Here is a 25,235-nt window from a genome sequence, read left to right as displayed (position 1 = left end):
TCATAAATTCCTTTTTCCACAGACTAAACAGCACTTTTTTTCTGGAGTACCATAATTATGAATTAGTGAGGTCCAAATAAGTGAGATTTTCCTGTGGCGACATGAAATAGGTTTGCAAAGAGCCTTTAACACTATATGAAATCTCTCTCAAATTCCCAGCTTTTCAACAGAATTATCCAGTTATATCAAATCTTATAATTTCTAACTTTGTTTTCCCAAATTGTTCCCCAAACATAAATAGTCCTTTAAATAAAAATGACTGTTTTAAAGAGAAGAGAGAAGGAGGAAGAAAACAAGAAGATAATACGCTGGCAAAAGCCACAGTTTCCAACCAAATGACCTCACTCTTCCCTCTGGCTCTTAATGCTCAGCCCCGCCCCCAACGTGTCCTCTTGATGGGTACAATTGTGTGTAACAGCTCCAGTGACACTGGCTGCAGATCATTGGAGACTCAGACATGAGTCATGGAAAGGTCTTCTTTTTCATCATTTTTAAGCGTGGAATCATTCCCTCTAGGCATCAAGTGTCCCATCACTAGAGGAGAGTAGACAAGAGCATCTTGTAGGAAAGGGGAAGAGGAACGGAAAAGCAAGTTGCAGGGTAGTGTGCTATGGTCTAAATAAACATGCAACGGATGTTTTACTCAGGAGCACATGCATGTAGCAATAAGGAAATTATCACAAATGTGGACATTGGCAGAACTTTGTGCCCTGATGTGATTAGCAGCCCATTCTGTCAAATAACTACTCCCATTAAAAAATAATTGAGCAATTTTCTGTTAGCCTTTATTGTTGGCTATTCTTGAGTTTTGTGACCTTTAACAAGACATTTACCAGGCAACAGCCTTCATGGTGACTTATGACCATCCTAGTAACCTTTACTCTTCTTTCTCCCTTTTTCTTTCTTTCTTCTTTCTTTCTTTCTCTCTTTCTTTCTTTCTTTCTTTCTTTCTTTCTTTCTTTCTTTCTTTCTTTCTTTTTCTTTCTTTCCTTCCTTTCTTTCTTTCTTTTCTTCCTCTTTCTTTTCCTTCTTTCTTTCTTTTCTTTCTTTCCTTCTTTCTTTCTTTTTTTCTTTCTCTCTTTCTCCCTTCCTTCCTTTCTTTCTCTCTCTTTCTTTCTTTCCTTCTTTCCTTCTTTCTTTCTTTCTTTCTTTCTCCCTCTCTCCTCTTTCTTTCTTTCTTTCTTTCTTTCTTTCTTTCTTTCTTTCTTTCTTTCTTTCTTTCTTTCTTTCTTTCTTTCTTTCTTTCTTTCTCCCTCTTTCTCCGCCCTCTCTCTCCCACGTCCTTCCTCCCTCCCTCCTTCCTTTCTTCCTTCCCTCCCTCTCCCTTCTTCCTTCTATTTTCTTTTCTTCCTTTCTTTTCCCCTTGCTTTTTAGAAACTTTCAAATGGTCCAATCAGGAGGAAATTTGTAAACTAAATTCTCTCTTAAACTTTTTTTATGTTGGAAAGTTCAAAACAAATCTTTGGCATTTAGATACTGGAATTCCATCATGCGAAAAGTTGCTTGTTAATAGCATAATGGCAATAGTTTCAATAACATAGTAATGCATAGATTTGCGTTTGTACAATAACAAATTCAGAATAGTTGTTACCAATAGGAAGGAAGTATAATGATGTTGGAGGGACATATACGGGAGACATTAATTGAATCTATAGTGACTTATATTCTGGAAAATCTTAAAAATTTTTGATAAAGTTGGGCAGAGGATATAAAGTTTTTTTATCATTATAGCTTTCAAATGTAATGTATATGATTGTAATTTTTCAAAAGTGTTTCAGAAAATAAGAAAACCAGCTGGACATGGTGGTTCATGTCTGTAATCCCAACACTTTGGAAAGGCAAGGTAGGAAGATTGTTTGAGGCCAAGAATTTTAGACCAGCCTGGGCAACATAGTGAGACCCTGTCTCTATAAATTAAAATTTTGTTTAAATTAGCCTGACATGGTGATACATGCCTGTAGTTTCAGCTAGTCAGGAGGTTGACGCAGGAGAATCACTTGAGCCCAGGAGACCGAGGCTGTAGCGAGCGTGATTGTGCCACTGAACTCCAACCTGGGTGACTGAGTGAGACTGTCTCTAAAAAAAAAAAATTATAAATAAATAAATAATAAAAGAAAAGAAAATCATTTCACCTCTCACCAGGAGTCAGCCCTTCCCTGTCCATCTCACTGCTTTGCTTTTCTTCCTGTTTCACAGCCCTCTTGCACGTCAAATGCTCCCATAGAATTGAGTCTTGAAAAACATTTGAAATTTCCCTCCAATTATAATCACAAAGTACTTGTTTTATTAATGGCATATACATATATTTATAAATAGGGAACATCTTTATGAGATACCTGATTTTCATAGGAGAAGGCTAGAGACCCAATACTATAATTAGTGGCTGGCAAATGCTTATAAAATTTCGTCTTTCTGTAAATCACTGAGATAAGAAGTAGGAATGCTAGATAGTCCCTATTCTAAAGGATTTTGCAATCTAGGAAGGGATATGACACAGGTACCACCAACTTGTGCAATTTCTGTAGCAGTTAAGGAGAATTGTCAGTGTAAATTAGTCTCAAAACTGAATTTTACATCATTAAAAATCTATAAGGTGGGTATTGTCAACTCCACTGTTATGAATTTATTCTTCAGATATACATGATTTATATATAAGCTTTGTTTGGTATAACAAAAGACTGGAAATAACCAAAATATTCATCAACATGGATCTGATTAAAGCTTTTGAACTTTTTAAGGGCCTTAACTAGATTTATGGATTTGCAGATCCCTTGCTCACTGGACAATCTGACCCCTAGTGAGTGAGTGAGGTATTTATGCATTTGGTCTGAATTGAATCACTGACTGATTAGGGTGGAGAACTGGGGGTCCATAGTGAATACCCTCCTATGAGAAGGAATAAAGTTCTCATGTATTTGCCTTTCAAAGGACAAATTATATTTTGCCATTGTTACTATCTAGGACCCCAAACTACTACAAACCATTGATATTTTAAATAACAAAATGTATGACCACTGCTCAGTAGAGCTCCAGTGGAACCTGCTTTAAAGCATAAACAAGAATTATTTCTAGTTAACAGAATTACTGTTGATATGCAAATGGTTCTCCATAAATGGCTGTAAATGCAGGAGAATAACTCACTTTTTCAGTAGGCTGAACACCCCTTTTGGGTTTACCTTAAGTATTTGTTTTGATAATCATTTTTTTGGTACAATAATGACTTAAGCCAAGTCACTTTCTAATAATATATTGCAATATGAAGTTTTGAATATCAAACTATAAGGATTTTTACTATTTATTTTCCCTCTAGAGAAGCTGTGAAGGAGGAGTTTTAGCTTTTAGCAGTATGACTCCAGAAAAATATTGCAGATCCCCATTCTCCTACCTGACTATGAGGTATATATTTATAGACCTGCTATTAGCATATGTGAATGTCTCCAATCTAATGATTACACATTGTTAGCATTCTAGAATTCCTGTAGGTGCTATCTCACGTAAAGCTCCTATGTTGCCATGTATTCTTTTCCTTCTGAATGCATGGAATTTCAGTTGGACTGATTAAAATGTGAATATGCAGGTCTGCAGAAGGGTGGGTTGGTAGCAGGCTACAGAGAGAACCTTCTTTTCTCTTTGAAACCTGCTATGGGACTTTCTTTTTTCCTTAGAAAAACATATTCTTTGAGAATTTTAAAATATATAAAGAAAAAGAAAAAAGTTTTGTGAAAATGTTTTGTTAAATTATTATTTAACAAAAAGTAGATGACTATTTGTTTAAATATGCATCTGGAAATGGCCATCAGGAATGAGGCAGTCACCAGCATCTCAAGATGAACCTAACTGCACTCCCACCAGCTTGATGTTGGTGTCACTTTGAGTAGCAGTGGTTTCACACTAGCCCTGTGTGTCCTGTGTATGTGTTCTGTCCAGTTTCCTACAGGGCAGGCTGTATGATGATACCAAGAATTGCAGAGTGCAATTTCACCTCCAGTCTTAGTGTGGGCGCTCACGTCTTATAATCCAGCATTTCTAAGGTCCACTTTAGTTGAAGACTCTTTTGTAAAACTGTATTTGTCAACCTTTAAAAGCCCGTGGTGTGTGATCAACACAACCATCCTACAATTTCTTGTAACATTATTTAAAATTTCAAAATAAGTGGAACTAATATTATGCCTGAAACCAGATGAAACTCATTATAATATTGAGAATGCTTTTTTAAAACCACACTACACCACTCTGAAAATTTAGGTATTTTGGGAAAGAGGATGAAAAGTTTTGAGAAATCTCATCCACCAAGATTTCTGCCTGAACGACATCTGTCAGGGTGGGCAGTGTGCACGGGAAAGGCTACATAGCCCCAATCCACTTTATGGGACACAATTAGAAACTAGCTGCTTGAGGAATGGAGTTGGACTCCTGTGGTGAGCTCAGGATTTGCCCCTTCTCACACAGAACAAATGTCTTTAATTTTGTTTTCTGTTTTTCCCGTCTTTCCCCTTAGAGCATTGTGTGCACTGGCCGGCGTCAATGGCACCCAGACCCCGTCTTAGTCCACTGCATCCAGTCATGTGAGGTAAGATGGCCTCCCCTTCCCCAATGCAGACTAGAGAACTCAGGTGGATTTAATTTATGGAGCTTGAGTCCTTCTAATTTAGGACCCAGTCCCTCTCCTAATTTAATTTCTTAAATTAAGTTGGTTCCACAATCTTAAATTTACAGCAATTAGGAGCTCTGATTTTTGTTTTGTTTTGTTTTAGCAAAATCTTTGGAGATCCCCTTTAAATGACTTAATAAAAGCTAACTTAAAAAGCAAGTCAGAATTATTTATGGTTTTGGGATTCTGTAACTGGGCCTTGTTTGAGCTTAATTCGCTCGGGGTTTTGGAGACTGATGGCCCACTGACAGGTTTGTTTGGCCAGCGCAGTGTCTAAAAACAATTTTCTTTTTGGTTGCCAACGTTTAAAAATCAGAATTTTTACATAAAATTTATGTGTGCATATATAACATTACACACATACGCACACATCCCAAATAAAAATAAATATTTAAAACTCTGCATAAAGATTTGTCTCTTGAAAAATAAGACTAGCTGGCAACCATGATGACAATTAGCTGGATCTGAGTAGCAGCTGCAACCCCAGAGGGGCAACTCTCTCCAGTTAGCACAGCTTTTACTTTCCCTATGGCTACTTACCTGGTGGGCGCCCCTTGTTTAGACTAACTGCCTGGGTCATGCAGGCATCTATGTTTGCAATCTCTTAGGTAGACCTGTTATCTACTGTTGATTAACCAAACTAAACCTTTACCACCTCAAGAAATCTTGTCCACTTCTTCACATAGTAGATTCCCAATCAGTGCTGGGACGTAGGCTGCTGAGATTTCTGTAGCTAGATTAACTGAAGTTAATTTTAAAAGTCAGGAATAGGACAGAGTATTTCTAAGAAACAATGACCCAGAAATTCTGTCATAGGGGAAGGAGATGCTTACACACACACACACACACACACACACACACACACACACACACACCATTTAAGCCCTCCCACCCTAAGAATAGCCAGTGACAAGTACAAGCATTCTCGTCTCAGTCACAACAGGTTTTGTCATCCATGTCTCACATTGGAAGGAAATAAGCCACTTAGCAGCAATGCTTGGGTAATTCTGGCTCCTGTAGGTGCTGCAGAGAGACCCCTTTAACTGCCCTGATTTCCAGCTTCTTCCCTGATGCACACCCAACCCACATGCATATTAAGTTCATTCTTCTGTATCTCTGTGTTTCTTGATCTAATTCTGGGAATCCAGGATCCACATGAGATTGGAGAGGGGGAAAGGGTGGGGTTTGAGAGAAAAGGGAAAACTGGGTGGGGAAATGATACCAATAAAACAGCACTCTGCAAGCGCATCAGGAAAAATGCTAGCATGGAGTGTGCTTTGTTATGGTGTGGGCCAACAAAACAGCTCATCTTCTGCCATCATTAGAAAAACAGATGGCAGCGGGGTGGGGAGGCGGGAGAGAGGAGGACTGAATCATCCACTGGGCAGGGGGTAAGAAGGAGGGAAGAGAGGAGGCCAGGGAAGGAGGGAGATAAACAGACAGAAGACTGGGGAGCTGGGAACAGATCAAAGGGATCCTGAGAATTCCCTTCTGCTGCTTCTATGCATAATCTCAAGTGGGATAGTGGATGACAGGGCTTGGAGCTGGCTTCCGTGTTTCCCGGAAGGTTATAATACAGACCTTTTCCCATTTGTTCTCCCCTCCTCTCTGCACCCCAGCACATCAGCAGGGTCACTTATCCAGAGCTTCCTAGGCTGTCATCAGTCCCTTTGTTGATGTGACAAGGAACAAAAGCTCCAAGTCTCCTCTGCCTGTCTGCTACCAGGCAACAGCTGTTGGTTCCCCTGCTCCAGTGGTTCTCAGCATCACCTGGGAACCTACTGGAAATGCACATTCTCAGGCCCCCAAACATCTACTCGATCAGAAACTGGGAGTGGGGCCCAGCAGACTGTTTTAACAAGCTTGCAAATGATTCTACGGCTTGCTAATACTTGAGAACCACGGCCCCAACTGAGAGTTTGTTGTGCAGCAATAATTGTAGCCAACGTTATTTAGCCACTTTGAGGGTGGAAGGAAGATGCAACAATACAGGTGAATCAATCCCCTAGGAAAGGAAGGGGAACTGGACAGGAGAGGAGAAGGAGAAACAACTCTGAAGAAATAAGTAATAAGAAATGCAAAGAGGCGGGGTGAAAATGAGAAAGAAAGGACAAGAGAGGCTGAAACTGGCATGCTCTAGGGGCAAATTGGCAGACACTTAATTCTTTACTGGAAAAAGTCAGCAAAATATATTAGGGGAAACAGAAGAGTGTCAGGGACAGATGGAGGGAAAACAGACCAGAGGCAAGATAAAGCAAAGCGGGCCAGGTAGGAGAGAGGAAGTTTTTAAAAGTGCAGCACAGAAATCTGAGCTCAAATCAGGTACTTTGTTACCCAGTATTAAAAGGGTTTTCTTTTTTTTTTTTTCTTTTTTTTTTTTTTCTTCTCAGTACTGAATATCATTCTAAGAGGCCTCCTTTTGATATTTAGCCTTGTAAGGGTGGAGTGCCTCATTTATTATTTCTCCCAATAAGCCCAAGGCAGTAAATCCACCAGCTCAGTATCCTCAGCCCATATTGCCCTTCATGTTACTTCAGCACCTTTGTTTGTATCATATTCTCTTGGCATAAGGATTTGCTTTCAATTATCCACTATTCTGTGCTGCTTATGTTTTCTGAGGTGCCACTGAGACTTTCTTTAAAAACTCTTATCTAAATAATTCCATCTTCTTATGTTAGGTCATAAGCGAATTCTTGCCGCTTATGTTTCCATTGTCCCAGCAAGAATACATGTATGCTACATATCTGCAATCCAAAATTGTTTGTACGTTCAATTCTATTTTTGTAGTTGTTGCTTGCATTTGGCCTTTGTGACATGAATACTCCTTGGATCTTCTGTTTCTTTCGTAAACTTCATATGGGCAAGGAATGGCAACTTGCTTAATGGAAACGTTTTGAAGTCAAACAACTCTAGATTCCAGTCCTGGGTCAGCTGAGTAGTGTGAGCCTCTGTACCGGGAAGTGGGGCAACAAAGCTGTCTTAAGGAGTTGTTATGAGGGATGCATGTGATAGCATACATAAAGCATTTAGTGTCATGCCTGGCCCATAAGAGATTCTTATTGGTGTCATTTGTTGTGAGCTGTTAGCCACTTCGTGAATGTTTACTGAATGAGTAAAGCAGAAAGCAGGGGCATTGCTGCTGGTGTAGCCCCAGTATAATTAGTTGTAAACTCTGAGGATGTGAAAAAGGAAAGGAAAGGAAAGGAAAAGAAAAGGGAAACAAGTCACTCCCATAGAGACCCACTGAGAACCATAATTCACGAATTCATACATTGATTGTGTCCAATCAATCATCAGGTCAGTTGGTCACCAGATCATTATATGCGTAGCTCTACTCATTCCTTACAGTTGCCCACACTGGTTGGGACCTCAACATTTCTCATCTTTTGCAGGAATTTCCTAATTTCTCTCCCTTCCCCCAGTTCCCCCAGACCTGTGCCCATCAATTTCCTTCATTCTCTCTATTGCTATTACTGGGTTCTTTCTATTGTGTCTCTTCTGCTAAAAGTATCTCAGGAACTCCGCATTGTTTTCACATTTAAACCAGACTCCTTTGCAGGTAGTAACTGAGCCTTTGTCTTTCAACCTTCTGTCTCTTCAAATCTCTTTGTGCACACTCTACTCCAGACATAAAAAGCCTTTTCCAACACAGTATTCTAAAAAGTGGTTGGGCTTTGCACTGTCTGTTCGCTTGATCTGGGATTGAATATTTGTTCCACCTGTGGGGTGACACTGGACAAGTTGCATTAGATTCTTGTGCCCCATTACCCTCAACATAGTTTTAATAGAGTTTTTATAACAGGGTTTTCATAGTAATGCTTATTTCATAAGGTTGTAGTGAAGACAAATGAGTTATTATAGGCAGTGAGCTCAGTCTAATGTCTTGTACATAATTGTGCATTATAAATATTATCTATTTCATTATCCGTCACAGTATTGTTGTTGCCACATGTTACTTTACTCCCTGTATCTTCATGCACATTGAAACCCATTCCTGGGACTCATCCTGTGACCTATTTCTCTAAGCTAGTGATTCTCAGCTAGGGACAACTTTGCACCCATCACCTCTCTCACATTAGGGGAAATGTCTGAAGACATTTTTAGTTGTCACAACTGGGCGAATGGCGGGAGCTGCTGAAATATAATGGGTAGAGGACAGGGATGCTGCTGGACATCATACAATGCACAGGATAGCCCACAGCAAAGAATTATCCTGCCCCAAATGCCAGTAATACTGCCCTGAGACACTGCTGTAGACTAACTCCTATTGATCTTTCAACACATTTTTCCAGGCATTTTTTCTACATGGAGTATTTAATGACTGGTACTCCACTCACCACACACCCTCAACCACAGATGGATTATATAATCATACTCTGGTCTCTATTTTACCCCTTATCACCTTAGGGAAAGTATTGGTTTCCTGTGTTTCTACCTTAAGACACTGTAAACTACTTACAAGCTAAAAATATTGTCTTTTCCATTATTATATCTTAGCTACTCAACACAATGTTTGAAATAACTGGGGCTCAAAAAACATTTATTGATTGAAAGAGTAATTTAATTTGCACATGGCTTTTAAAATTATAGATAAAATTTAAAATTATAGATATGCAAATATTTTATGATAACTGTATAAAAGTCCTGTTAAATGCTTGTCCAATAAAGTGTACTTTCTTCCCAGCATAGAGAGAGAAAGGAAGAGAGGAAAAGAAAGGAAAAATGGTTTTCCTCATCTCCTGGGGTAATAATTGAAGTGAGTGTTCACTCCATCCATGAACACTGTGATACTATGAGATAATAGATTATCTTCTTCTTTCCCTCCCTTCCTTCCTCCCTTCCTGCCTTCTTGCCTTCCTTCCTTCCTTCCTTCCTTCCTTCTTTTTCTCTTTGCTTTTATCTTTCCTTTTTTCTCTTTCATAAAGCCATATTTATTAATTCTACCAAAGTCCACAATGCTAGATTCTACTTAAACCAAGAAGATTTTGTTCTCTAGGGAATGTACCTAGGGATAAAGACTTATCTTATACTTATGGTATCCTTTTACATAGAACTGATTAGTTTTCTTCGTATTTATGGGCTGGTTAAAATCCACCTAATTCTTGACTCTGCTTTCTCTGTGAGCATGTATTTCTTGTAAGTTGATCCTTTTCTTCCCAGCAGTCTCCATTTTGAATTACAGTTTTTGATAATCTCTCTTCAACTCTTTGCTGGTAGAGTTGTGCCCTTTCTTTTTTTCATTTTTTTATTTTTTATTTTTATTATTATTATACTTTAAGTTCTAGGGTACATGTGCAAAACGTGTAGGTTTGTTACATATGTGTACACATGCCATGTTGGTGTGCTGCACCCATTAACTCGTCATTTACATTAGGAATATCTCCTAATGCTATCCCTACAGGCAACCTATAGAATGGGAGAAAATTTTTGCAATCTACTCATCTGACAAAGGGCTAATATCTAGAACCTATAAAGAACTCAATCAAATTTACAAGAAAAAAACAAACAACCCCATCAAAAAGTGGGCAAAGGATATGAACAGACGCTTCTCAAAAGAAGACATTCATACAGCCAACAGACACATGAAAAAATGCTCATCATCACTCGCCATCAGAGAAATGCAAATCAAAACCACAATGAGATACCATCTCACACCAGTTAGAATGGCCCTTTCTTTTTAAAAAGAGAAAGCTTCAGAGAAGAACAGAGGCCAAGTGATGTCAGAGAATTAGGTTCAAATTCTGACTCTACCCTTCATTAGCTATGCATAGTACCTATCAGGCTTTCTCTTAGAACTTCTGTGAGAATCAGGGAAAATAACTGATTTTAATGTGTTTTATGAATTGTCAAATAATAGAATATACTAGCAGTGATACTGCCTAAGGAATGATACATATAACTTTGTGAGGACAGGGTCATATTGAAACAAGATATTAAGAAGCACACCAGGGCCTGTCATGGGGAGAGGGAGGAGGGATAGCATTAGGAGATATACCTAATATAAATGATGAGTTAATGGGTGCAGCACACCAACATGGCACATGTATACATATGTAACAAAACTGCACATTGTGCACACGTACCCTAGAACTTAAAGTATAATAAAAAATAATAATAATAATAAAAAAATAGTTTCCACTGAAAATCCTGCTGCCAGTCATTTAAAAAAAAAAAAAAAAAGAATCAAGGCCAGGCACAGTGGCTCGCCCCGGTAATCCCAGCACTTTGAGAGGCTAAAGCAGGAGGATCACTTGAGGCCTGGAGTTTGAGCCCAGCCTGAACAACATAGCAAGACCCTCATCTTTTCAAAAAAAATGGAAAGTTAGCCAGCTGACTATGGTCGTATGCACCTGTGGTCCCCAGCTACTCAAGAGGCTGAGGTAGGAGGATCACTTGAGTCCAGGAATTTAGGTCATGGTGAACTGTGATCATGCCACTGTACTCCAGCCTGGGTGACAGAGCAAAACCCTCTCTCTCTTAGGAAAAAAAAAAAAAAAAAAAGAAGCAATTAAATTACATCTAGTTTATATCTTTATGACTTTTTATTGTATACTGCAAGTATCCATGGTTAATTGATATCCTTGGGGCTACCAATGCAACTTACAAGGCCTTTTAAAGTTTGGGGGAAAATTTCCAATAACTCTGTCTGAGCCTGAGCTGCCCAAGTCTCTAAATTCAATGCATACCTTTGTAGATGCCTATCCTCTCATCTATCACATATTGCAAGGTTATCCAATAGGTCTATTCTTCCCGTAGTCTACCAACTCCTGAGTGGCAGGAGGTGTGTTTTGTTCACTTTTGTATTCTCTTTGAGAGATGCCTGATTCTTTAGTGACAACTGCTTCTATGTCCCTAAAGACAGAGATGGAAAGTTGCAGACAGAACTTTGACTTTGAGAGTCTTAAATGGAAAAGACTGAATCAGTTTTCCATGAAGTTGCATCATGGAAGTAAAGTAGGGACAAGATAGATGAAGAAGTAGAAAATAAAAACCCTGTCATGAGTGGAATCAAAAGGCCTTGTAACCGCAGTGAAAGTGGCATGGGCTGGCAGAAGCAAAGGCTTTACACATAGCTCCATCTCTGATTAGCTATTTCCTTGGGCAAGTTAGTTAACTTTTCTGAATTTAAGTTTCCTTAGCTTTTAAATTAAAGAGATAAAATTCATCTCTTAAAATTGTTGTGAAGATTCAGGTTCAGAAAACTGTGGAGACATGTGGTTTGAGGACTTCAGAGAGGTCACACCTCAGTAAAGCATGGTTGTGCTAATTTTTCAGAAATAACGGCAAACCTGCTTTTGTTTCTGGGAATGTTTTGCCTTCCAAGTAGATTTTGGTTTTCATTACACCCACAGGTCCTTCTCTTATAGGTCTTCTTTTCAGATTTACAGAATTCTTCTTGGTTAGCCTCAACTTCTTATTCACTGGATGGATTAGGTTTTGGAAACCTGTTAGTACTTCCTTCCTTGACTTTCAGTTCAAGACCAATCCTGGTTTTGGATTTACTACTTCTACCATGGGACTAGCCTGCCTGCAAGAGAAAACTCAGTCTAAGATAGGATGGATATGACAGTCAGGACATGATAAAGGATTCACAAGTACCTACTGTATGAATATTTGATAAACATAATTGAGTATGTGATAAAGGTTAGTCAAATTGCGTTTATCAGTAATGCTGAATCACTTCTGTTACTCAAAGCACAAGGATGCTTCTCCCCACTATTAATTCTCATAGAACAGTGACAGGCAATACACACATGTGTACATGTTGAGAGGGCAAGAAGCTGAGCTGGGCTGGAGAGAGAGTTGGTAAAGGACTGTTTAATAAGACCAGTAAGACCCTTTACATCCCCTACCTAATTATTTTGATTTTCTTGAAAGAATGAGGAGCTGTCAAAAAAGCCAAGCAGTATTTGCCATTTTAGGAAAAAAAGGAGTTGAACAATAAGAGCTACATGCCTACAAGTTTGATATTTACTTTTTCTTTCTTTCTTTTTTTTTTTTTTCTTTTTTTGAAGGAGCCTGACTTTGTTGCCCAGGCTGGAGTGCAGTAGGACGGTCTCAGCTCACTCCAACCTCTGCTCTCTGCCTCCCGGGTTCAAGCAATTCTCCTGCCTCAGCCTACCGAGCAGCTGGGACTACAGGCACATGCCAACATGCGTGGCTAATTTTTATATTTTTAGTAGAGACATGGTTTCATCATCTTGGCCAGTCTGGTCTCGAACTCCTGGCCTCAGGTGAACCACCCATCTCCGCCTCCCAAAGTGCTGGGATTACAGGCATGAGCCACCATGCCTGGCCAAGTTTGATATTTTCTACTAGAAAAAGTTTTAGAACAAATTTCTCTAAGTACAGGCCCTATATTTGTAAGGAACATGCTCTCCTATACTGATGCTGTGTTCTGTGAAAGAATCAGTGAGGCCTATAAGATAAAGTAGAAGCAACTTCTTACATTTAGTAGATATGTTATTCTGGCCCAAATGATGTACTCCTGCCTTCAGAAGGCAGCTAAAGGAGTTGACACCATCTTGGATTATTACTACATTCTCTGTTGAATTGGAAAACCCAGCCAGTGGAACGTCCAGGGCTTTCTCTGGTCACACCTTGTCTTTAAATGTTTCACATTGGCAGTGGATTCAGCTGATAATGTAAAAAATATGCTTAAGAATTACATGGGGTGAGGGGTACTTATTTTTAAAATGCAGATTCTTAGGTTCTGCCCCTCCCTCCCAATTCTTACATGTAAAGTTGGGTGTGAAGTACAAAAATTTGCTTTTTTAACAAATACTTCAGGTGCTTCTAATGCAAGTGGTCCTCAACTGTGCTTTGAGAAACACTAGGCAGGGATTAATTCATATGCTAGCAAATAGTTATATGGCAGTGTCCAGCTCGCATTTTGGGAGAAAAGGAATCATCTTCCAGTGGTTCTCAAATAAATGAAGAAATCACTTGGAATAGAATAAAGTTCAAAAAGGTCGAGGATAGAAGTAAGACTAGCTGACAAACAGTGGTAAAAATGAAATCATCCTAAGCCAGAAAAAGGTGAATTGTTTTAAAATTATAGTCATTATTTTTTTTAATTATGACTTATCCTGGGTAAACAGCAGCATGGCTCTGGTCTTGAAACAACAAGTCACATGGAAATAACTATAAGTGAGATTATCAGAAAACCTGAGTATTTCATTGTTTTGTCATTAATCTCACCATGGATCTCATTCTACTTTCTCTCTAGGGTTAGCTTCCACAGGCATTAGAAAATACGGAACACGTTGAAGACCCAAAAAAGTGATATAAAAAGATTAATAATAATAATACCTTTGGAAAAAATCAAAAGAACTGAAGTTTTCAAGTCTAAAATGAGAAGAATAAAGGTTAATGTAGTAAATATGTTCATGAATTGAATATTTTGCTTAGAGAAAAGTTAGCATTCACCATCCCCCAGTGAGAACAGAAGAGAATATAATGGGCTTAAAATACTGAATGAACTAGTTAAAGTAAATCTATGTGAGAATATCCTAAAAGTGTTAAACTTTATACAAGGTTATAAAGGGAGGCGTTGAAAAGGCATATTAGTCTTTGGAGAGTTTTAAAATGATGCATATTCTCCCTCTCTGACATGGTTACACATTTGCTTCTATCTCAAACACCGCTGATAGTTTGGTACTCTCTTTCCCTGTAAATCTAGGACTCCATGGATTTAAATGTGTGTATATTTGTGTTATCTTAAAGCAGTCAATAGAGATATTTTATGTGTCTTTATCATCTGAGTACTACTTCCAAAGGAATTTATGTAGGAAGGAGCTGAGAGTAGAAAGGTGGGGCCTTGGGACAAATTTAACTTCATTGGAGTGGCTGGATTACTGAAAAGGAGGTGGAAAGTTGTATTGTTTTTACACATTTAGTAGTTGATACCAACAATGGTTCCATCACTAATTCATTCCATCTGTTACACCATTCCTTGGATTCTTTCTTCTCTGTTGTCTTGGACCTCTCTCTGCCTCCCTTTTATTATTTATATTCCAGATGGTAGCCCTGTTAGCTGTGTCTGGGACACGTGCTTATTGATCACCCATGGGCACTGCCTGCTTTACTGCTGCAACTCTGTGGGATGCAGAGGCCAATATATAACTCATGTGGTGGAAAATAAGGGCATAAAAATTGAGGGGTTTTGTACCATTTTTCTTGCCCAGAGTTTTAGCCAAGAAGAGGTAGAAAGTAGCTGAAGCCTGACTAACAAGTCCTAATTGAGGGGATATACTTCATTCTGGGATGTGAAAGGCTACATATAGGCCTGGAAATGAGATGATCAGAGGAGGGGGATGGGGAAGGTTAGCTTGCCGGAGACATTGACGGAGGAATAGTAGCAATCATGGCCTTCTGCATCGTGTGTGACCCTTTCAGAGGAAGGGCTTTGTCACTTTGTAGAGTTTTATCTCCTTATTTTTAGGACGAGATGCAAATTGTGTGTGTGTGTGTGTGTGTGTGTGTGTGTGTGTGTGTGTGTTACAGTTCTTCCCATTTGACCCTGTGAAGCAACCCTGTAGTGTGGTAAATCTTTCAGCACATTCATAAATTCTAGAGCTCTTTGTTCTAAAAAGTGAAATGAAATATGTGGCTAAGAGACTCGAGTGCAGACTCCCCACATACTCTGTGGCAGTGGAAATAGGCTCAGGCCCACCTTTAGGAAAACAGGAAAGGGATTTTCTCCCAAGGTTACATACTTCAAGACAGAAGTGAGGCAGGCAGTTTTGCATCATCCACAGAGCTCAGATGCTCAGGACTTCCAAGTGACAGCAGTTGAAACCTGGACCTGTGAAGAACTGGAATGGTTTAATGGGGAGTGGTCCCCCACCTTTTTGGAACCAGTGACTAGTTTCATGGAAGATAACTTTTCTATGGACATTGTGGGCTGGGGGAGTTTCAGGATGAAACTATTTCACGTCAGATCATCAGGCATTATTTAGATTCTCATAAGGAGCGTGCAACCTAGATCCCTCACATGCACAGTCCACCATAGGGTTCGTGCTCCTATGAGAATCTAATGCTACCACAAATTTTACAGGAGGCAGATCCAGGCTGTAACACTGGTTTCTCCACCACTCACCTCCTGCTGTGTGGCATGGTTCTAACAGGCAGCAGACCAGGTCGGGGACCCCTGATCTGGGGCAGTAGTGTGGTTCTGGACCAGTGGCAGCAGCCTCACCTGGGCACTTGCTAGAAATACAGAACTTAGGCCCCACTCTGGACTTCTGAATCAGAAACTTTGGGGGAGAGGTCCAGCATTCAGTTTTACCAGGCCTTTCAGAGGACTCTGATGTACTTGCAGGTGCAGGATTTGCTGGTCTAGAGTGTGGGGAAAATAGTAGCAGAAGACTGACAGTTTTGAGGGACCTGAAGAATACATCAACACTAAGGTTGCTTCTCTGATTCCAAATCTCTTCCCTTTCTGTTCCCCTGAGCTTCATAATGAAACCTGTTCAACTCTTCCTTCCTCAGTCTTTTCTGTCTGTAAGACTTCTATTATTACACTTCAGTAATATATTTTTCATCAGTGGATAGTCACGGATTACTCTTAATAAATATCAAGGCTTGACAGTATAATCACAGCCCAAAATGGACTTAGATGTGTGACCAGATGGAATTGCTTCTGCTCTTTCAAAAAGCATCTCACTTGAGTATGTCTCTATGAATTCTTGTTATAAAGAGAAAAATGAATCTTATTTGTGATATCTGCATAAAAAAACCAATGTTCTATTTCAACATCATCACTTGTGCACTGTGTGACTGTTGTTTAACTTCGTTTCCTTTTTATTTAGATGTTGTCATATAAATAATAGCCAACAATTAAACTTCTCTTTGCCACCCTTCAGCTGTTTACAAATCGGATATAATAATCATTCCTCCCCTGTTTCTCAGAAGGCACATCTTCAGGGCTTATTTTTATTTTAATTCTTGCCAGGTTTTTTGGGATCTATTAGTGAAAAGGGGTTATAAAAATGCTAATTAGGATAGGGATAATAATGGCCTAGAAGCCAATAATAGGGACAGTTACTAGACTTCTAGCAGGGATGGTGTAGGTCCTTACAAATCTAAATCTAAAAATGTGTTAGACATATTAAAATCCAGAGAAAAATTGAAAATTTGCTTAAGTTGGAACTGTCTTCCAGGCTCACTACCCGCCAAATTCTAATCCCCTTGAGATTTGTTTGTGAATTTCACTGCCAGTTTTGTGCAATATCTGCACCAGCCTAAAATCCCGGCATGTCTTTAAGCTTGTCTAGAGTCCCATTTGGTTCAGGGCTCAACTTCAGATTCTCCAGCTGGAATCTCTGAAAATCAGACTCCAAATGTTAATTAGGACTAAGTTTTCATTTTGAAAGCTAAAACCATTGCCCCCACACCCCTACACCCCCACCTTTCCACCTCCAACTTTTTAAAAAAGTGAAACATTAAAAGCACAACCAACCGTGCAAATTGTAAAACCTCATCTAGATTAACAACATTCGTGAGAGTTTATGCTTGTCTAAAACTCCTCTGGAGCTGTGCTGTGACTTCCTGGTGGGCTCTCTGACAGGCTGCATTTTTGCTTCTTTTGTCCTCTTGGCCTCCTGGGTGGGCCACTTTCTCACTCTGTTAATTTTCTTTATAACATCTGTTATCCCTTTTTCCTCCCACTCCACCCTTTTTCTGATTTATTCTGGGCTTTTTTGTTTCCTTTTTTTTTTTTTTAGGAGGGTTCTTGTTCTCTTTCACTGTCCTTCCTTTGTTAGCCCAGACTTGCAGATAATTAAAATATTACTCGCCTGAAGAATTGCCATCACAGAAATGCTACTACCTTTTCTTTAACCTGCCAGACCTTCAACTGCTTCTCGATGATTTTGCTGAAGTTATAGGAATGGACAGCATGCAAAATTATGTCTATGGATAACTCTTTTCACAGGGACTTTGCTCAACTAAGACTTCTAATTGTGCTTCAAAGATCTGTTTTAAATGCATTCTAATAATGGCACAAATACAACATTGAGATTATTCGTGAATCCTATAAGGCATTGCTTATTTTACAATTTAACATCATGGTAATTGTTATAACTTCTTAATTAAATAATCCAATAGACAAGCTCTTTCAGGAAGTTTATAAAATTTGAACCATTTCCAATTCATTCTACTAGCATAGATGTTCATTTAAGTGAAATTATTTTATTAAATACTTATTTATTACAAGGATGGAGTGCTAGCAATGCATTTTACTAATTTTCTTACACCTTATTTTTTTTTCCTTAAACTTTTAAGTTTAAGGCGTATGTGCAGGAAGTGCAGTTTTGTTACATAGGTAAACATGTGCCATAGTGGTTTGCTGCACAGATCAACCTATTACCTAAGTATTAAGCACAGTATCCATAAGCTATTCTTACTGATGCTTCCCCTCCCCCAACCACTCCTGTCCCAACAGGTCCCAGTGTGTGTGTTGTTCCCCCATTCTGTTCATGTGTTCTCATCATTCAACTCCCACTTATAAATGAGAATATGTGATACTTGATTTTTTGTTCCTGCATTAGTTTGCTGAGGATAACAGCTTCCAACTCCATCCATGTCCCTGCAAAGGACATGATCTCATTCCTTTTTATGACTGCATAGTATTCCATGATACATATGTACCACATTTTCCTTATCTAGTCTATCATTGATAGTCATTTTGGTTGATTCTATGTCTTTGCTATTGTGAATAGTTCTGCAATGAACATATGCTTTCATGTATCTTTCTAATAGAATGACTTATATTTTTCTGGATAGATACCCAGTAATGGGATTATTGGGTCAAATGGTATTTCTGCCTATAGGTCTTTGAGGAATTGCCACACTGTCTTCTACAATGGCTAAACTAATTTACACTCTCATCAACAGTATAAAAGCATTCCTTTTTCTCTTCAACCTCACCAGCATCTGTTGTTTCTTTACTTTTTAGTAATAGCCATTCTGACTGGCATGAAATGGTATCTCATTGTGGTTTTGATTTGCATTTCTCTAATGATCGGTGATGTTAAGCTTTCTTTCTTATGTTTCTTGGTTGCATGTATGTCTTCTTTTGAGAAGTGTCTCTTATGTCCTTTGCCCAGTTTTTAATGGGGTTGTTTTTCTCTTGAAATTTGTTTAAGTTCCTTGTAGACTCTGGATACTAGACCTTTGTCAGATGGATAGACTGCAAAAATTTTATCCAATTCTGTTCGTTGTAGGTTGACTCTGATGATACTTTCTTTTGTTGTGCAGAAGCTCTTTAGTTTAATTAGATCCCATTTGTCAATTTTGGCTTTTATTGCCATTGCTTTTGGTGTTTTAGTCATTAAATTTTTCCCATGCCTATGTTGAATGGTATTGCCTAGATTTTCTTCTAGGGTTTTATAGTTTTGAGTTTTACATTTAAGTCTTTAATCCATCTTCAGTTAATTTTTGTATATGGTGTAAGGAAGGGGTCCAGTTTCAATTTTCTGCATATGGCTTCCCAGTTCTCCCAGCACTATTTATTAAAAAGGGAATCCTTTCCTCACTGCTTGTTTTTGTCAGGTTTGTTGAAGATCAGATGGTTGTAGGTGGCAGACTTATTTCTGAGTTCTCTTTTGTTCCATTAGACAATGTATCTGTTCTTGTACCAGTACCGTGCTGTTTCGGTTACTGTAGCCTTATAGTATAGCATGAAGTCAGGTAGCACCATGCCTCCAGCTTTGTTCTTTATGCTTAGGATTATCTTGGCTATTTGGGCTCTTTTGTGCTTCCATATGAATTTTTAAATAGTTTTTTTTTCTAATTCTGCGAATAATGTCAATTGTAGTTTAATGGAAATAGCATTGAATCCAAAAATTACCCTGAACAGTATGACGATTTTCATGATATTGATTCTTCCCATCTATGAGCATGGAATGTTTTTTCATTTGTTTGTGTCCTCTCTGATTTCCTTGAGTGGTGATTTATAGTTCTTCTTGAAGAGTTCCTTCATTTTCTTTGTTAGCTGTATTCCTAGGTATTTTATTCTCTTTGTAGCAATTGTGAATGAAAGTTCATTCATTATTTGGCTCTGTGCTTGCCTGTTTTTAGTGTACAGGAATGCTAATGATTTTTGCACATTGATTTTGTATCCTGAGACTTTGCTGAAATTGCTTACCAGCTTAAGAAGCTTTTTGGCTGAGACAACAGGGTTTTCTAGATATAGGATCATGTCATCTGCAAACAAAGATTATTTGACTCCGTCTCTTCCTATTTGAATATGCTTTATTTCTTTCTCTTGCCTGATTACCCGGGCCAGAACTTTCAATATTATGTTGAATGGGAGTGGTGTGAGAGGGCATCCTTGTCTTGTGCTGGTTTTTAAGGGGAATGCTTCCAGATTTTGCCCATGCACTATGATGTTGGCTCTGGGTTTGTCATATATGGCTCTTATTGTTTTGAGGTATACTCCTTCAATACCTAGTTTATTGAGGGTTTTTAACATGAAGAGATATTGGATTTTATTGAAGGCCTTTTCTACATCTATTGAGATAATCATGTGGTTTTTGCCTTTGGTTCTGTTTATTACACCTTATTTTTTAAAGTATATATGTATACACATACATATATGTGTATATGTATGTATCTGTTCTTTTGACTAACCCAGCAGTAAAGTGATGACAGAGGAAAGGGCAACACTCCTAAATTGATTACAAATACTTGTAAATTGCAGCAAATAGCATGCATAGTGAAAATAATGTACATTTCAAATCCTAAGAGGTCTGAATCTCAGCTTCACCCTTATACTTATTTGTAATACTTTTTAAACTTAATTTTAATTCTATAAAAGTAATACATGTACCTAGTTTGAAAAGCTAGTTTACACCTCTAGGTTTATTTGGAAGACTTGCAGTTCCTACCCCTATGCTCCTAACCTCAGCCTCTCTCAGCAGAGGCCATCCCTTCATTTTTGTTGTTGTTGTTGTTTGTGCTTCACCTGTTTCACTTATTTCTTCTGAAAATTATATATATATACACATAAACATACATACATGTATATGTGTTGTAAACCAAAAGGTATCTGAGACAAGTCTCAATCAATTTAAAAAGTTCATTTTACCAAGGTTAAAGATGCACCCGTGACACAGCCTCAGGAGGTTGTGAGGACATGTGCCCATGGTAGTCGAGGTATAGTTTGCTTCTATACATGTTAGGGACACATGATGTATCAATCAACATGTGTAAGATCTACACTGGTTCTGTAAGGTAAGGCAGGACAACTTGAGGCATAGGCCTCCAGATCATAAGTAGACAAGAGACAAAAGGTTACATTCTTTTGAGAACTTGATCAGCCTTCCACTGAATCCACAATTTAGTCTGGTTCAGTGAATCTGCATTTTTACATAAACAGTAGGGTGGAGGAAGTATTCAGATATGCATTTGTCTCAGGTGAGTCTCAGAAGGATGCCTTTGAGTTCTTTCTGTCCTTTTTCCACAAGGAACTTTCTTGTGGACAAATTGTGAGGAAGGAAGGTATGTAGCTTCTTATATTTGTCGCTATCTTATTTAGGAATAAAATGGAAGGCAGGTTTGTCTGGCATAGTTCCCAGCTTGACTTTTCCTTTGGCTTATTGATTGTGGGTTCCTGAGATTTATTTTCCTTTCACAGTATATACATATATATATATATGTATATGTGTATATATATATACTGTATATGTATATGTGTATATATATACTGTAAATTGCAGCAAATAGCATGCATAGTGAAAATTATATATATATACATATTATATATATATAAATTATATAATATATAATGCTTCTACTGCTAATCTTAATTTTTTGATTTAGGACTTTTTCTCCTGATTTCCCTAATACAATAGATGAGGTTTTAGCTTTCTGACATCATCACGCGTGCACACACACACACACACACAGTCCTGCACTTTTGTCTTTAAAGGTACCAGATGCCTCTAACTCCTGAGCTTTCTGTTGGTTCTAGGTATTCTAGGCATTTAGTTTTCTGCTTTCCTGCATCTGCTGTGTCAACTACTACTCATCTATCCATTTTCCAGTTTTCTAAGTTGACTTAGTTATCAGCTGCCATCATCTCTCCTGTTGTCTTTTTTCTTATGAGTTCATGCCTTTTTTGTTCCTTTTTTATACTAATATTTTAGTGGAACTTCTGGAAGGGAAAGATATAAAAACAAATTCATGTATTCACACTTTCCCAGCTCTAAGCCTGAAAGATAGTAGATGCTTAGTGACCAATGTGCTATTACTACGAACTACTTTCTTCAACAGAATCTGTGACTTTATGGAAGAAAAAGAGGCACCTGATAGAGATTATGTCTCTTACTTTGCTGTTTTTTCTCTCTGTCATCTCTTCTAAATTCTTATTTCACCTAAAGTCAAGTAAAGATCTCTTCAAGATGGTTAACTCCTGAAAGTATAAATTTTAGATAGAGGAACACTTATTCAAGGACTATATATTTATTGTGAATGAATCATGTTAGACCCTAGGAATATAAAGGTAATCAGTAGAAATCACAGACCCTATCTCCTAGGAATCCCCACTCTGCCTTGGGGAGAGGTACGTTCTAAGTGCTAGGGGATCAGAGAAAAGAAAGTGGTTGTGTTTGGGAAGCAGGTAAGAGGTTGGCATGGGACATAAATTTGGGGAGGATTTCATAACAAAGTAGCACTCATGGGGCCTTAAGAATATAATAATTCCAGTAGTTGGGGACAAAGTGGAAAGCCCCATGGGCAGAGAAAATACTATAAGCACAGGGCACAGGGGTTTGTAAACACAAGATATTTAGAGAACCACTAGAGGATGGAGCATGTGGAAACCTGGAGTCTGCAGAGAGTCTTGGGCCAGATTAGGAAGAGTGTTTAATGCTGCCATGCTTGGGATATAAACTTTTTATGAAGGCATTGAGAAGCCTGACACATTTTATCGCTAGGAAATGATAAGATCAGATATGATACATTGCTGGAAATGAAGTCCGTGGAAGAGTGATGGGTGATAAGCAGAATGGCTAGGAGATAGTGTCTGTATTTCAAGACAGAAACAGTGACAGCCCAGACATGGCACCAAAATAGTATAGATAGGAAGAAGTAATCATTGAAAGCTTTTCTTTTAAGATATAGAATGGATTCTAGAATTCCATCCAGTGGGGGAAATGAGGTTCTGAATCTAACTCCCTGGTGCTTGGGTAGATGCTGAATGCCATTTACCTCTGTTTAAAAAAAAAAAAAAAAGGAAAGGGAGGAAGGAAGGAAGAAAGGAAGGAAGGAAGGAAGGAAGGACAGACAAGAAAAGAAAAGAAAAGAAAAGATGCAGGCTTATAGGAGAAGATAATGGACTTGGCTTTAGACCGAGTTTGTTCCATAGAATTGGAAATAAAAATCTGGATTTCAGAAACAAAGTCTCAGTTGGGGACTTATATTGAGAAATGAGGAAAGTATGGATGCTAATTGAAGGCAGGTAAATGGATGAGGTCATGCAGGGGTGTGAATGGGGAGAGGAGATAGGTGGGGAAAGACATAGAGGCAGGAAGTTAGCAGAGGAAGTGAAGCCAGTCAAGGGGACAGAGGAAGAATGACTAGAGAGGCGGAAGGAAGAAAAGGAAGGTGTGGTCTTAGGAAAACCATTTAAAAAGAGAGGCCTAAGGGAAAAAGAAATATTGAAGAGTGTTAAATGCTGGCCAAAAGTTGGCCAGCACAAGAAGTGAGATGGCAGTAACTTGAGTGGAAAATAGTTCATGGAAAGACTTTTGAGATGAAGAGACTGGAACATGTTTATTGACTTTGAGTAATAATCTGATTGAGAGCATGAAGACCAAAGATAAAGAGGGGATATAAGGGATTACAGATACTGCTGCCTCTCAGTCAAGTGAGAGAGGAGTAACAATAACTAAAGACAAAGTATATACAGTAGCAGATGGAATTCAAGAATTCAGGGTATTGTATATGCAATGGTTTCTTGTTTCTCCATGTAGACTTTCCCATTCCTGTCAATGGCAGCATCATCCGTCCGGTTGCTCAGGACAAAATTCTTGATGTCATCTCAATTTCTCCATTTCCCTCATGTTCCACATTTAATTCATTAGGTAATTCTATTAGCTCTACCTTTAAAATATATCCACACACTAGCCACATTTTACCATCTGACCCACTGCCCCCTGGTATGAGCCATCATCACCTGCTACATGGCTTATTGCAAGAGCCTCCTGACTGGTCTCACTACTTCCCCTGCCTCTTCACAGCCTATTCCCAGCATAGCAGCCAGACAGTCCTGTTAAAAATGTAAGTTAAATCATAATACTTCTCAGCTGAAGCCCTGTGGCATTTCCCCATTTCACCCAGAATAAAAGCCACAATCATTGCAATGGCTTACCTAGCCCTCCACATCTCCCCTCTCTGAACATGTGATTGAAAATTGCTACCATCTTCACTCTCTTTCTCTGCCCATCTCCCCACCACTCCCGATTCCCTTATACTGGCACTATTATTTAGTAGAATTACCACTTTCTAATTTGCTGTAGAGTTATTTGTTATGCTTAATGTCTGTTTTCCCCATTGGAATATAAGCTCCACAGGGCAGTAAGTTTTGCTGATTTTATTCACTGTTATATCTCAAGTCCTTAATACAGTGACGTAGTGACTGGCACATGGCAGATGATCAATAGTTTTTGAGTGAATGATAGAGATAAGAAGTTAAGGGCATTCACATGTCAGGGGGAGGGTCAGCAGCAGGGCAGGGATCTTCAGAAGCCACTTGACCATGATTGGAGAAAGGACAATTTTGCTGACTTGAGAAGAGTAAAACTGGCAAGAGATCCTGAATGTCACGAGTCCTTTAAAAGTCTTTTCTATTGACAGTTTTGTTGTTGTTGTTGTTAAATTAAGCCTATAGTTAACATCACTCTGTGCTGGGACTCTGGGGATGAGGAGGTTTGGTCTTTGAGGGTCTCTTCAGCTATTTGAAGGCTATTTGTGCTTTGGGGAAAAAAGAGTTGGCTTCACTTCTTGCCTTTATTCTCTTTGATTGTGTGACCTCAATCAAAGTCATTTAACATTTAACTCTTATGAAAAAGTATCTCCCTTGTTTGACGTATACAGTTCTTTTGGCTCTCAAATGAGATAACGTTTGTGAGAGCATTTGTAGACACTAAAATGCTACACATACATGGGATTATCATCATTGTCATCCCTGTGTGAGAAGTCTTCTGAAGCAAGCCCAGGCTGAGCCGAGGCATGACCATACTCCAGGTGATACATCCTGTGTGCTGCCCACTGGGAGTCCTGACCAAGGAAGCAGAATGCCTTCCAGGAGTTGCATACATAAAGCTGCACCATGATCTGATAAAGAGAAAGACAGCCTCTGCTTATCTCCTTTCAGTGCAGTCCAGCTTAAAGCCTGGAACTAATTTTTGCATCTCTTTGAATCTACCTAAGTGCAGGCCCCCAAACTGGATATCAGATCTTGATTAAGGAGACTAACAACAGCCTGGATCTCGGGCTTCCAAGTAACCCCCCAGCTCCAGCTGAGCAACTTGGGGTAATTTTCCTTTAGAAACTCCTCTTGGGGGGATGCCCACAC

At 38.8% G+C, this 25,235-nt stretch overlaps 1 protein-coding gene across 1 annotated transcript in view; it reads left to right on the top strand.

Moving 5' to 3' along the window:
* Positions 1-25,235, top strand: part of PAPPA2 (pappalysin 2) — a 302,229-nt gene that overhangs the window by 253,560 nt on the left and 23,434 nt on the right. Inside the window, exon 20 of the mRNA XM_037985912.2 lies at positions 4,499-4,570. Within this exon, the coding sequence (XP_037841840.2) occupies positions 4,499-4,570 (72 nt within the window). The remainder of the gene's footprint in view (positions 1-4,498; positions 4,571-25,235) is intronic.

The sequence above is a fragment of the Chlorocebus sabaeus genome, chromosome 25 (assembly GCF_047675955.1).
Source record: "Chlorocebus sabaeus isolate Y175 chromosome 25, mChlSab1.0.hap1, whole genome shotgun sequence".
Taxonomy (NCBI): Eukaryota; Metazoa; Chordata; class Mammalia; order Primates; family Cercopithecidae; genus Chlorocebus; species Chlorocebus sabaeus.
Note: the sequence above shows the minus strand (reverse complement) of the source record. Positions and strands in the feature narration are given on the sequence as shown.